Genomic DNA, 14,619 nt, shown 5'->3' with positions numbered 1-14,619 from the left:
ATGGAATTAATTAATATTTTTATTATTTTTCTTACATTATATTTATTACTTTATTATAAAAGTTTAATTTATTTTCAATTTCAATGTGAAAATTTTATTAGTGTATATTTTATAAACATATCTATAAGTAAGTTTTTAGTTTTAATGTCTATCTTAAACTTCTTAGATTCAACTCACCGTAATTCTTTAGAAACAAAAACTAACAAGGTAATTGGATTGACATTATTATCTTATATTTTCTCAAATTTTCACGTCAAGTAAACAAAAAGTATAAATAGTATTCTTGTTTTTAGTAGATTATAATTTTTTCTTTTTGAAATAATCTTATTCAAATTGAATAAAATTATTATAAATAATAAAATTATTTTTTTATTATTTAAGGAACAAGGGCTAGCGAAAGCGTAGTCCCAAAAGTTAGTTCAAGAGGTGAGAATTATCCCTCACTTATATATTCTAATGTGAAAAAAGTGTCCCTCATTATATATTTTAGTATGAGATTACTTTTAATTGAGGTGGAACTTGAATTATTTCCAACACAGACAACGTTAACTATTCACATAATTTACAAATGCATAATTAGTTAAATAGATTATCCGTCTTAAATTTGCGGACTCCATAATGTCATATAAATTTAGAAACTTTATGAAAAATTCACTTTAATACTAAAGTTGTTAACCAAGATACTTAATTTTCATATAAATTTGGGGATTCTTATTTTTGAAAGTACCTTTTTATTCATAAGAAAACAATTAAGTAACATTACTTGTATAAAAAAAATCACAAGTCAAATGCTTCAATCACAATTTTTGTTAAACAATACGTCTTATTTTTAGCAACTCTCATAAACAACGGGGTCCCACATGTTCTTAGTTGTGCGATTAAAACATTATTTCTTGTGTTGCTGGATTAGTACCAAGGCACCAAAAATTGTGTCTAAGTACAAGTATGCTTGAAAACACTTATTTCTACTTTGATGATTGATCGTGACTATCTTCTCGACATAAGATACGATGTGCATGTTTGAAAACCTAGTGCATTAGTGAATGTTTGTGTGTTTGATGCCCATGTCCAACAAGAAGCTATCTTCATGTTTTGAAATACATTACATTTTAAACACACATATCTTGTTATTTTCACGTCAAAATCCTCTATCAATAGAGAAATTAAGAATAGTTGTTTTACAAAATTCACATCACGTCAAGCTGCGAATCGTTTCCAAGCACACACTAAACAATTAGCTTCCAAGATCTATATTGTGTGGCTGTAATGAAAAACCAAACACAGGCTATATGTGTGAGAAGAAACTATTCTCTTGTGTTTTTGAAATTTCAATATAAATGTAAAAATTTACATTATTAATTTAATAAAATCATGTCAAAATATTTTTTTATTTGTAAAAATGATTTCAAAGTTATAGAGTATGTATGAGTTGTCGTCCAACATGAGACGTGCATTTTAAGATTAATCTAACGGACCAACACAAAAATAACACTCCATATCGATGCAAACGTAATCTTGAAACTTACAAATGGATACTAAAAAATAGACATCTTGCTAGTTTTACACTATACACGAGAAATTACGTCAATAATGAGCGTTAAACTTCAAATTTGTATATGTGTTTAACAGGTTCCAAAATTTATATTTTTACTTCTTCAAACATAAAGATGAAATTTACTTATCACGCTTGATAAAAAAGAAAATTAGTCACACAAATAAGAGACGGATAATGAGATTTTTTATGCATGCAAGACAGTATATGCACTGTAATTTGGCGGATTGGTCAGCGTATAGGACCTTCATTAATAAAATATTCTTCGCCTTTAAAAAAAATAACAAAAATTATCTAAAATGACTCTAGACCATTGAAAATAACATAAAAACACTAAAATCTTACAGTAAATTCTAACATATCACTTAAAAATTATCAAATAAGTACTAATTTTGAGAGAATTAAAGTCTTTCAAAATATGATGTATTTTCACACTATCGTCAATGATAAAATGTCACTACTAACTTTTTTTTATTTTTAACTTTAATAATTTTATGCAATGCCACGTGTCAACCTATTGATTTATTGATACAAATAGATAGTTTTTTTTTATCAATACAAATAGATAGTTTTCATTTAAGAGTTTATAACTCCACATATTTTATCTCAAAAAAAAATACACATGTTTTATTTGTTTAATTAATAACAAATGTTGGATTCTTAGTTTGACAAAGGTTGTTTCGATTTGGCGGGTAATGGATTAAATGAAATTGAATAATGCCTTCAAATCCGCCGATGATGCATCGATGCCCACGTACGACTGGTCCACGTCAGCCAGTGCTTGATTCACGGGATTCCTGAGAATACTCTCAGAAATTAGCTGCAATAAATGCACAGGTATCTGAGTTGTTTAATAGTTATTTTAATTTTTTTATTAACAAAAGAAAAAAAGTAAAGTACTATATTTTTTCTTCTAATTTTCAAAATCGAATTTAATTTTTTTAAAATGGTTTATCTTATTTTCGTGTGAATTGGAAATACTCAACTTTCATTCTTCAAAATGTTTATAATTAATATTAATATTTAATTATAGAAGTAAAGCATCACAAAATACATTTTAAAGATCCCATAGAAAGTATTTAGAAAATTAGAGAAGAAAAATAGAACAAATTTTTTAAAAGATTAAAACCAAATATTTAAAAATTAGAGAGAAAAGAACATAGCAGTGATGCAAAAATGAGTCATTCAATAAAGTTTATGTGGTTGGGTACCCCTTAATATCTTGTAACCAGCACTTGGGTTCAATATTCGGCTTCAATCCTATATGTGGTTGAGTATACCTTATACCCTCTAATCTATATATACATATTTTGTGTGATTTGAAAAAAAAAGAAAAGAAAAGTCAAGTCAACCTGAATTGAACTACCAAGCATATAGATTAACATTTTCACAGTTCTAGAGTGTACTTTATCCCTCCTGAAAAGTAACACGCAATCATAAATTTACATTCCAACTACCAAGCATATAGATTACTTACCGCATATAGATTAATTGGTTAGTAATTTAAATTTTTAATTAGTAGTATCAAGTTTGGATATTTCATATGCAATTAATTAAATAAAATAAGTGTGTTAGTGATTTATTATTTTATTTTTAAATAAAATATTATGATTTTAACTCTTATTAATTTTTTTTTTATTTTTTACTTTATGTAACTTTTTATAACATAAATATCCTCAACCATTTATATAAGTATCACGTTAGTATTAATATATCACATCACAAATCAAAATTAAATTTAACTTTAGACGATCAATTAATAAAAGATCAAAGTTGTTATTTAGAAAAGTAGGAGGACTATGTCTTGATTTAAAAATAGAATAATTAAAATGATGGATTTTAAATTATAAAAAACAAAAATTATAATTTAACTTATTATTTAATATATTTTAGATTTCAACCAGAAAGTATCTCGGCCAAGTATATTTTGACAATCCGATTATATCTCGGCTAAACCCTAATCCTCTTGGATTAGAAGGCCATTTAGTATTATTCTAATCTAATCATCATCTTAATGTTATTATTAGATAATATCGGATTAAAATTTTCTTAATCAAAAAAGGTAAGGTGCATAGATCCTATGATTCACAAGTATTAATTGTATATAAAAAATTAGATTCTCAATGTAATGTTACACTGTACATCTTCATTATTACATCTTAATAACTATCATATAGAGTATATCACTAACTTTTAGTGTCGGAGTGTTCCTGCCAAGTAAACTACAAAAGATTTTGGAGTAGGAGAAACACAACCGAAATTGACAGAACTCTACTAAAGAAAAAAAAAATACTTCAATACTCCTGAGTCGTGAGCAATTACAATATGTTTTTACTTCTAAAAAACCTTTTTTTTTCCTTTTTTATTTGATACATTAAAATTTATAAAAATATCTGTCCAACTTTTATTCCAACAAACCCTTATATTTTGGAAAACAGAGAATTTTAATTAGGGAACCAAGCAAGCACGTTTCGCCCATAAACTGAAAAAAGGGTGTGGAACGAAAACATAAACGTGCACTAGATTATTCCAGATTCCAGACACCTACTTGCGGCGTATTCTAGAGTGTTTAGATAACATGAAGAATTAATTGTAGTTTTCAAAATATGACAATACCATGAAAATATAAAAGCGACTCTTTTTATTGTGTTATCTTCACCATAAAAATACAAGTTATTATTATTTTTTTATCATAAATATAATCTAAACACATTATTCGTGAATTAGCTTGCCATGTTCAGGAATCACGAGCTGAGCATGCGTAATGGTGTTTCCGCCGAAGTAGCATGGGACCTTGATGTTATCAACTTATTATTGCATGTCAGTGAAGTAGTAACAAACACCAGAATAGGGATATTTTCTGAGTTTTTGACCATGTCACTGTATCTTGGGGCCTCTTTGGCAGTGTGACAGCAGAAAGCAATAAGGAATGCTAGTAATAAGCACTAATAATGTACAGTTATGAGTCAAATGTACGATGATTATGTCTGATCTTTTGTTTATGAACAGAGTTGGCTAATTAAAGAAACAATAAAAAAAAAATCACAACGAAATGGAATGGGTGGGGGTGCACTTAATTTGTAGTATTTAAGTAGGGGTAGGGAATTTGTTAAATATCTTTAGAATTATTTTTTAAAAATCTTATATATTTGTGTATTTTGGCATCATAAATTTTATAGCGATTTTTTTATTTTTAATTACTTTAAATCAGTCAAATTGATGGTAAAAGAAGAAAAGACTCAGGTAAATTAAGAAGTTAAGGTAACAAAAAAATTGCTAAAATGTCTTTAGAGTGATTTGTGAATTGTATGTTAAATTTTGATTGAATTGGTCTTAAATATGAATCGAGGTAAAAATAATAATATTTTGTATTTGAGAATAGTATTTTAAAAATTATTTTATTTGAATAGTATATTATAATAACTTTTGAAGTGTATGTAAATAGTCAAAAGGCTTGACCATTAATTTTAACATTGTGTAAAAAGTACTCTTTACAGATATATTTTTGGAAGAAGAATTTTATTTTAATTTCTTAAAATGATTAAATATATTTTTTAATATTTATTTAATTAGCTTTTTTTTCAAGTAAATTTCAAGATAACGCTCTCGAGATTGGATAGGTGAGATTTTTAGCTCTTATAGTTTAACATATTTTTTTGCTTTAAAAGAAATTTAACATATTTCATCCAATGGCAAGGCTAGAATAGAAATAGGTATTTTAATAAAATAGATGATTGAAATAATTGTTTTAATAGGCAAAATAATTTGTCAAATTTATAGAGAATGTAAATCTTTCTTTAAATAATTTATAATGTGGTTTATTTTTAGAATGTAATTTTTAAGAAGAAAAAAGGTTTACCCAAGCATTTGTACATATTTTAAAAGTGATTTTTTTTAGGAAAAAATCTTAAAGAAACAAAGTCTTAAATATTAATTTAATTTGTGGGTTTCATACCCAAAATTAATTATTTTCAATTAAAACAAACAACTTTTTTTAAAATCAATTTTATCTTAAAACTAATTTAAAAAGCTATAAAAATCATGTGAAACACAATTACGATAGTTGGATCAATTAATTTTAACCACCTACAAACCGTGTTTTTTTTTTACTGCACATACCAACCGTGCTATTAGTATGTTTTTCTTAACAAAAATAGTATTAGACTGTTTAATATTGTAAAATGTATTGGAAAAAGTAAATACATAGATACAATGCTCGTGTGAACAAATCAGAACAATATAGATTGTTTTATTTTGTTTATCCTGATTTTATATGATGATATTTTGTTTTTGGATTTGTTTTAATTCTAAAATATATGGAATATAAAACAGAAATATATATTTTTATAATAGAATTGATATATTTTTAATCTTCTTATGTATCAAACACGACCAAAATATAATAGCTGCTGTCGCTAAGGACTATAATATAGAGTAGTCTGTTTCGGCCCATTCAGTTAATGAGACGTGCCTTTGAAGAGAAGGAAGAATCAGGGCCACATGGGGCAGTGTGATTGTGGCATTGTGCTTAGCTTTAAATAAATAAATAAAAACCCTTAAATATTAGGATCAATTAGGGGCACATCTCTTGAAGTTCAATGAAATTGTACTTAATTTTTAATATTATTTTATTTTCCTTCATTTACATAACTTCATAACAAATTAGGAATAGTTTATGTTAATGTTGATGAAAAAGTATATGATATTATATTATAGTTGTAGTTGGGGTTGCAGTAAAAAAAATGTTGGCTAATTTTTTTGATAAACCTAACATCTTCTTTATATACAATTATAGATAATAGTATCGAATTATCTATTAGTTATACCCGGTGTATTTAAATTACTTCATTTTTTTCACTTTTAATCAAATAGAGATGTTGATGAATATATAGTAGCAGTAGTAACAATAATAATCTAGTTATTTTTAATAATCTAGTTATTTTTATTTTTGACACTATAAAAAGTGACAAGATCAGCATTAAGGGACAATATAATTAGAAATAAAACTTATAGCTAGTTTGATTTAACATTCGGGACGTGATTTTTTATGTCAAAGCTGAAACAGTTAGTTCTAGCTTCTGCATCAAAGAGCCTTTAGACCTAAATTTTTTGGGTGCAAGACTCGGTTCCAAACATGCTCTTAGCTTGAATACTATTTTTAGCAACCTCTTGATGATGTGTGAAATTACATATACAAGTAGTAAAGAAAAAAAAAACAGAGAAATTACAAATACAAGTTGTAGTTACTGTGCTTTTTACGGTGAAAGCCACTTTCATCAGTCATAACAATTTAACAAACTATCAAAGCTCCACTGTTTTGTATATCCATATCTATTTATAAGAGTGAAAAAAAAAGGTGAAATCTCAATTTGGTCTCTTGAAAAGTGGGACGCGGTCATTTATATCCTTGAAAGCATTAAAATTAAAAAATAGTTTCTAAAAGCGTAAATTTATCACTGAAGTTAGTCTCAGTGTTAGATAGAATATGTTGAAGTTAATGTTCATGACTATCTGACGTGTCATTTGTTAACATGGCAAAAATATTATACATGCGGATGACACACAATAATTTAATCATTTAAACTGAAATAAAATTTGTCATTTTTTTAACTTTTTCAAAACTTGTGATGTGGTATACTCCCTTAAAATTACTTAGGTTAACTTATTATTTTGTTGTCTCTAATTTTTTAAATTTATAAATTTGATTTCTTAATTTTTAATCGTAACATTTGGTCCTTTGATTTATAAAATGACAATTTTGATCTTATGGTAAATTATTAATAAATAATTATAATTAATAGAATTATTAAGTTAATAATAAATTAATTTAAAATTTTTAATTCAAAATTATTTTATAAATTTTATGGTTTTGGTTCTTTGATTTTTAATTGTAACATTAGATCCTTTAGGCTTATAAACGGACAATTTTGATCTTATGATAGATTATTAACAAATAAGTCTAATTAATAGAGTTATCAAGTTAATAATAAATTAATTTAAAAACTTTAATAAAAAATTATTACCTTAATAACTTAAAAAACCATTTAATCCTTCACAACATTGTAGTCCTCTTTTTCTTCACAAACACCTTTTTCAACTCTACCACTGCACGCGATCCCACTAACAACAAAATTACATTATGATTAACAATATTTTATTAACATTTTTTAATGATTAATAATTTTTTATTTAATTTATAATTAATTTAACAACTCTATTAATCATAGTTATTAGTTAATAATTTATTAGGGGATCAAAATTATAGTTTAACCTTTTTATTATTATTTTGGTCTTTAAACTCAATCACTCATTCTCATTAAATTACTTTCGATTTTCCAATTAAGTTCATGGGCATCATCATCTTTTTCCTTCCCTTCATTCTTTATCCCTTATATTTTCATCTTTATCTTGTTGTGTTTATAATCTATCTTAACTCTAACCTTCTCCATTTACATACCAAGTCCACCACTTTTAATTTTTAAAACATGTAGAGTTAAATGCAAGCCATAGGAAAAGTTTTTAATTTTTGTAAGAGCATAAAACTAATGTTCCATTTGAGGTGGTTTCTAATTTTTAGTTTTGAAATTTTTAAAAATCAAAATCAATTTTAGTTTTGAATTTTGAGTTTTAGTTTTATTCCTTGTTTATAATTTTTAAAAACATGTTACATATTAAAGATAAATAAAACGAGTCAACAATTTTTTTCTTTTCTTATTCTATTATGAAAAAATGACAATGACAAGGGTAGCAAGGTGGAATTGGGGGACAATGACGGTGGTGGCAATAGTGATGGTGTCAATGAAATAGTGGTGGTGGTGGTAGTGATGACGATGGTCGGGTTGAAATAGTAGCAACAATGATGATAACAGTAACAGTAGTAGTGGTGAAATGGTAGTGCCTATGTTTTACAACCTAGATTGACCATGATTGGTCAATCTAGTTCAATCGCAACCCGAAAGTTTGGCTAGATCAAGTTGCCTATCAGATCGATCATACATTGAACTTGATATAACCTGGTATGACCGACTAAGTTTATAGTTAAACTGGTGACCCACTTACCTAGACCAAGTTACACCCAAGTAAGGAAACACATTGGACCATGTAGGTAATTGAGGTCAAGTATAAAAAATTAAATATGATGTGAGATGGAATAATGGTAGCGACGACGACAACAGTAGCGGTGGCGATGATAATAACGGAGGTGTGGTGGTGATGGTGGAGGTAGCAAAGGCGAGGTGCGGTGGTGGTGGAATGATGGGAGCGACAGTGACGATGACAGTGGTGGTAACAACAAGTGTGTGATGGTGGAGGCAGCAATGACCAAGTGTGGTGGTGGTTGTGGTGACGATATGGATAGTGACAGTAATGGTGGTGGTGGTATGGTGATGGTGGCTAGAATGTATTTTTTAAAATAAAATCAAATTCAGAAAACATTTTGTCTTGATTTTGATAATGAATGTAAAACTATTTTAAAATTGAGTTAAAATCCATTTCAATTCCAATTTTATTGATTGCGCTTTGTTTTAAAAATTACATTTGAAAATCAAAAACTCGCAACCATACCAAATGAGGCCTAAGCTTCAAACAAGATTTCTAAGATGTCAATGTTCGATGCAACCATCCTTCAACACCACCTCATATCACCATCATTTTCACCCACAATACTAATGACCACCATTAGACACTTAAGTGTTAGTCATGCACCCCATGGACACATTAAACCAAACAACGTCTTCTACCCAAATCAAGGTATTCACTTATATGCTATTAATGTGTGAATAATCTATTTTAAATTTTATTTTTAAGCTCTAATGAAAATCAAAGTGTATCTTATGGTTTACATTTGCCTCTGCGTGTTTTTTAAATTTAAATGGTGGATTTGGTATGTGAATGGTATAGGAGTAAGTCAATATGTTCTAGAAAGTTTGGAAAAGGAGGGTAAAAAGTATGGAATGAAAGTAAATGATAAGATAGTAATGTCTATGCTAATAATTTATTTGTAATGTGATACTTAATTAAAATTTTTAAAATATTTTCAAATACCAAAATGATAATAAATGATAAAGTTTAGAGACTAAAATGACAACAATTGATTAAATTCAGGGAATAAATTGAAAATGACACATGTAAAATTATAAGTATTGAGAAGGTAAAAAACTAAACTTCCATATCAGTATAACCAATTGAGTTATCGTGTATCACTTATATATATACCATCAACGATCACATGTGTAAAATTGTCATGTGTCATTCATGTACATTTGAGTTGTCAAATAGACAAAAAAAACATATCAGGTGGACACAAATATTAACTTTAATAATAAAAAAATTCTAACAATTAGACTATTTGTGAGAAACAACTTGCATTTTCAAAAATTAACTTTAAATTTGAATGCTTGTAAGTTTCATGTGAAAATTAGAATATACAACTTAGTTTACATTAGCTACATATCAGGAAAGCAGTTGGATTATGGCCTTTTAAAAGTCAGTTGATTAAAAAGGTTTACTCCAAGTCATTGTAATTTTTTAAGTCTAGTACTTATTAAATAAATATAAATGATAATATGTAGGTTTATAATAATAATATAAATATCATTGTATTAAATTTGCAGTATAATATTTTAAAGCTATATTATCTATTGATTTGTTTAAAATGCTTAGTAGGAGTATGCCAAAATAGATATAAATTCAAGTTTATTAACCTATTTAAATAAGTAGAGTACATTTTTAACCTTTAGAAGACTACTATTAAATACTAGTAGTATTTAAATTAAGTCAAACTTTTAAAGACATTAAATGAAACTTAAAAATAATCTTTTATTAAGTATAGTATTTAAGTCAAATTTGAAATTTAAATTTGAAAAATAAATTAGCATCGGGACTTATTTTGTCGATTTGCTCGTAGTGATTAAGTATCAAGTATCGACACACATTCGATGCATTTTCCAAGCAAACAAAAAAAAAGTCCCTCTTCGTTTAATTTGAAAAAAAAAAACACTGTCCATGAACATTACACAAACGACCCCACCGTCTTCAAAATTTACATAAAACCTTAATCTCCAGGTCAGCATCAGCGGCTGATCTAGTCACAGAAAAAAAAAAGAGTCAGAACTCAGAAGCTTATAGGAATTTAAATTTTGAGTGAATTTGGGCAAAGTCCAAAGTTTACCAAAAGCAAGTAGGGACAAAAAAAAAAATGGAGTCCAGCGGAATTAGGTGAGTGAACTGCAAGTCCATCAGTTGTGAACAGTCCAAAATTTTGAAAATTTGATTTGAAAACATAACAAACCTTGCAATTTGCAAAGGAAGTAGAACAGAAATAGTAACCAAGCACAAGGATAGCAATTTAAGTTCTTTAAACAAGTGATATAGAATTTGATTTTGGACTTGTACTTCGTTTCAATACCATATGGTAGAAAAAAGATATAACCTTTACAAAAAATGAAGTCCATATCTCCAAACATTGCCAATCATATGTAAATGTGGCTCTGCCGCTTAATTAATTTGAAAGATTAGCAGTAATAATAGAGTGGACAAATGGCAGGTGGGTTGCATGCAAGGACAAATGTCCCCAACCACTGGGCCAGCGTTCCAGTTGTTTACAAAATTCCCCATTTTCTCACTTTCTCTTTCATCTTCTTCATACCAATATTTTGATTTTGAACTGTCTCAAAGGGACCATGAAACCTTAATAAAAGCAACTTGTCTTCTTACATTCTATTATCCTCCAACTCACTTCTACTAGACCACCACCCCCCCTCCTCTCCTTTTTCTTTCTCTCTCTTCCTTTTTCTCTCCTTGGCTGGGTCCCAATCCCTGCACACACAGCTGGTTCATTATTAAATCTTCCTCAACCAGCAACTTCAACTTCCTCGTTCCCCCCCTTCATTACCCTCGTAACTCGTAACGGCTTCATACCCCTTTCTTTTCCTTCGTTCAAGTTAGAATCTTTTGCTTCACTCAGTGAGCCATGGATGACGCTGAGTTGGACGCCGCGTTCGGGTTTCCGTCTGAGTTCCCCTACGAGTTTGACTCGGTTGGGGCCGAACCGGCTGATTCCGGTTCGACCGGGACCGAGTGCAGCGACGAGGAAGACTTCTTCGCCGGGTTGACTCGCCGGCTGAGTCACACCTCACTCAATGAAACAAGGAAGGAACAACAAAAACTCAATGTTCCCATCTGCAACAGTGACAAAACCGAGGTAATGATAACCAAAGCGCGTCGTTTTGGTTCGTCTTTTTTCTTTTCTTTTCGGGGAAGCTAACGTTGTTTGTTTGTTTGTTTTTGTAGAATCAGAAGATGATGGCTCGCGGTTTGGCCGGGTCGCCTCAGTCTATACTGAGCGGAATCGGAAGCTGGTCGGGTCGGAGCGGAGGGTCCGGCGACGGAAGCCCGAACGGGTCTTCCCGTGTTGCGTCGCCAACCACGACGCCGTTTGAGGGCTCAAACGACGCGTTGGATGTGCTGTATGCAGCTGCAGGGCAAGTTGCGAGGTTGAAGATGAACGACGAAGTCTCTTCGAAGTTCGATTTTCAGAGCAGGGGAGTGCTGGGTGGTCTTCCTCCACCTGTTGCGGCGGAGAACGCGTTTTTTGCAAACCAGGGTGTTTCTCAGGTGAGTTAATTGAAAAAGTTAAAACCGCGTTCAAGGTGATTGTGAAAATTCGTGAGAACTTGCATGTTAAAATGGAGTGTTGTTTTTGTTTGTGTAGGTTCGGTACCAGCAAGTGAGAACAGAGCAGGTGCTGAAGCAGCAGTGTGGTTCGGTTTGGGGGAGGCAAGAGAAGGCTAATTGGGCAACTCAGCAGCACCACCAGCCCCAAGTTCAGAATAGGGTTCGTGATTTGCGTGAGTTTGGGTATGACTATGAAGCTGTGAAATGCACGCACGTTTTGCCTCACTCTGCATGGCACCCTCTTCAAGTGAAGAACCAGAATACCCAACAGGTGCCTTATTTCGGATCCGGGTCGCGACCCGGGTTGCAAGGTGGATCCGGTGTTACTAAAAGGGGTTGCGCTGGAACGGGGGTTTTCTTGCCTCGTCAATATGGGGCCCCTCCTCCTGAATCTCGCAAGCAAACAGGTAAAATCACTGAATCTGTTTTGTTTTTCCTCCTTGGTTTAAGCTTTGTTTTTGCTTATTTGGTGGTAACTTAAATGTTTTTTATGTTTTGTTCTGTTCTGTTGTTATAGCTGCACCTGTTTTGGTCCCAGCTAAGGTTATTCATGCTCTGAACCTCAAAATTGATGACCTCAATAGCCAACCACGTTTCTTGGGTGCTTTTGACGTGGACTATGGTAAGTGGGTCTTTAACATAAGAGTAACATTTCGGTTCAGAGTGAAGTTTAGTAGAGTTATTAATTGGATTTTATGTCTGACTAGTGTTTTGTTGTTTTTTCTTGGTAGATGCTTTGTTAGCGAGGAGGAATGCTCTTCTCTTGCAGCAGAAGTTAAGCATGCTGCGAGAAGAGGCAGCTAACTATGAAGCTCTTAGCCTGCCTCAAGAATGGACGTACTGACTCCTTTGATAATAGTGTTCATTCAAACAAGATTCAATTCCTATAAGTTAATCCTTGCTGAAGAAAGAAAGCTAGTGAAATTAGTAGGTTTGTGATAGGGAAGTTGGTTTTTTTAGTTTTTTTATGGTATAAAGATGAGATTCAAGAATGTGTTTGGGTAGTTTAGGGGCAATAAATCATCCGGTTTTTTGAGAGAGATGCAGCTTTTGGGATCTGTTGTTAGTTGAAGAAACAGTGAAAGATAGTAAGCAGTTTAGGGGATTTTTTTTTTAATTTAAATCTATGATTAAGAATATATTTATTATTTGTAATAAGTGGGGTTCGTTTTCTTCCATGTTAATGTTAAATTAATGTTGATGGAAGAAGGGTAAAGGGCTTATTGTGTTGGAAGAGAGGGTTCAAAGTCTAGCTGGGAAAAAGTGTTAGAAGATTGGCCATACTCTTTGTAAAAGCTCTTGCTGGTAATAGAATAGTATTTAATAAGTTATACAATATATGCAGGAAAGGCAAGTCTTGTGTAATTCCTCAAAATCCTCCGTGTCTCTATCCTCTTACTGTTGAAGGGTTGCATTTTAAGCTTTAGTTGGTATTCTTGTGGAATTTGTTCTGCCAAGGTGGGCAAAGGGCAATGTCAATTATGCGTCATTGACACATGACTCGCTCAGTACCTTCTTACCGCATCTTATTGCACATGAATATGTTTGACTTCGATTAATTTTTACAGAAATGCTTACTTTATTTTTTGGAAAGTTAATAAATTGGGGAAAGAAAATCAATAAATTAGTAACACAATGCCCAAAATAATAGTTAATGATACTGGTGGAAATGGATGAAGGCAGAAATTTATAAACTTATAAAAAATTTATCCATACTTATATTTTTCACTGGAATGAAGAAGTCATTAGTCATTGTCAACTGAATACAATAGGCATTGCTTGCTGAAGATGGATTGTGGGGAAATGGGATTAGGAGGGTACGTTCGATGGGTCCCTCTCTGAATCCAGTGTTAGGGCCCCATCCATCTGCATTCCCGCCTTTTTTATTTATCAAAAAAGCAATCTAAAGAGTTGTTTTGAAACTCATGATCTGATTTTGAGCGTTTCTTTTCTGATTTTGACTAGGTCAATCATTTCATTATTAAAATATTGCACTCGTTCTTCTACAACTTTGACATAATCTTTTAATTAAACGGCTTTCTCTATCTAATTTAAATATTTTATAAATTTATTCATTAAACAAAATAAGGTAATTTTTTTCTAAATATTATAAAAATAAAAAATATTAATTATATTTTTAATTTGCATTTTTCTTTAAAGTAAAAAGACCAACATCCGTTTTAGTGTATTTTAACATTATTTTTAACAATTTTTTTTGTTATTAAACAAGTTAGATATATTATAATTTATTATTCGTTTTGTCTTATTATAATTTGTGTTGGAGAAAAAATTATTCTAAAATAATTATTATTTTAATTTTTTAAATGTAATATTAATTATGATTTTTGATTTATATTATAAATTAATGATGATATAAATTAATGATGATATAA

General features: G+C 30.1%; 1 protein-coding gene across 1 annotated transcript; it reads left to right on the top strand.

Moving 5' to 3' along the window:
* Positions 1-11,141: 11,141 nt before the first annotated feature.
* LOC100781579 (uncharacterized) lies at positions 11,142-13,564 on the top strand. The gene is made up of 5 exons (XM_003544099.5): positions 11,142-11,753; positions 11,843-12,166; positions 12,264-12,633; positions 12,744-12,848; positions 12,958-13,564. Exons 1-5 carry the CDS (start codon positions 11,523-11,525, stop codon positions 13,068-13,070), a joined length of 1,143 nt encoding a protein of 380 aa, XP_003544147.1. The 5' UTR covers positions 11,142-11,522; the 3' UTR covers positions 13,071-13,564.
* The last annotated feature ends 1,055 nt before the right edge of the window (positions 13,565-14,619 follow it).

The sequence above is a fragment of the Glycine max genome, chromosome 14 (assembly GCF_000004515.6).
Source record: "Glycine max cultivar Williams 82 chromosome 14, Glycine_max_v4.0, whole genome shotgun sequence".
NCBI lineage: Eukaryota > Viridiplantae > Streptophyta > Magnoliopsida > Fabales > Fabaceae > Glycine > Glycine max.
The sequence above is the reverse complement of the archived record's forward strand: the minus strand, read 5'-3'. Positions and strand labels throughout refer to the sequence as shown.

Excerpts from the sequence above, each read along its gene's own strand:
- LOC100781579 (XM_003544099.5), top strand. The coding sequence starts at position 11,523 with ATGGATGACGCTGAGTTGGACGCCGCGTTCGGGTTTCCGTCTGAGTTC. Across the intron at positions 11,754-11,842 it reads GCAACAGTGACAAAACCGAG|AATCAGAAGATGATGGCTCG; the intron begins GTAATGATAACC and ends TTGTTTTTGTAG. Across the intron at positions 12,167-12,263 it reads CAAACCAGGGTGTTTCTCAG|GTTCGGTACCAGCAAGTGAG; the intron begins GTGAGTTAATTG and ends TTGTTTGTGTAG.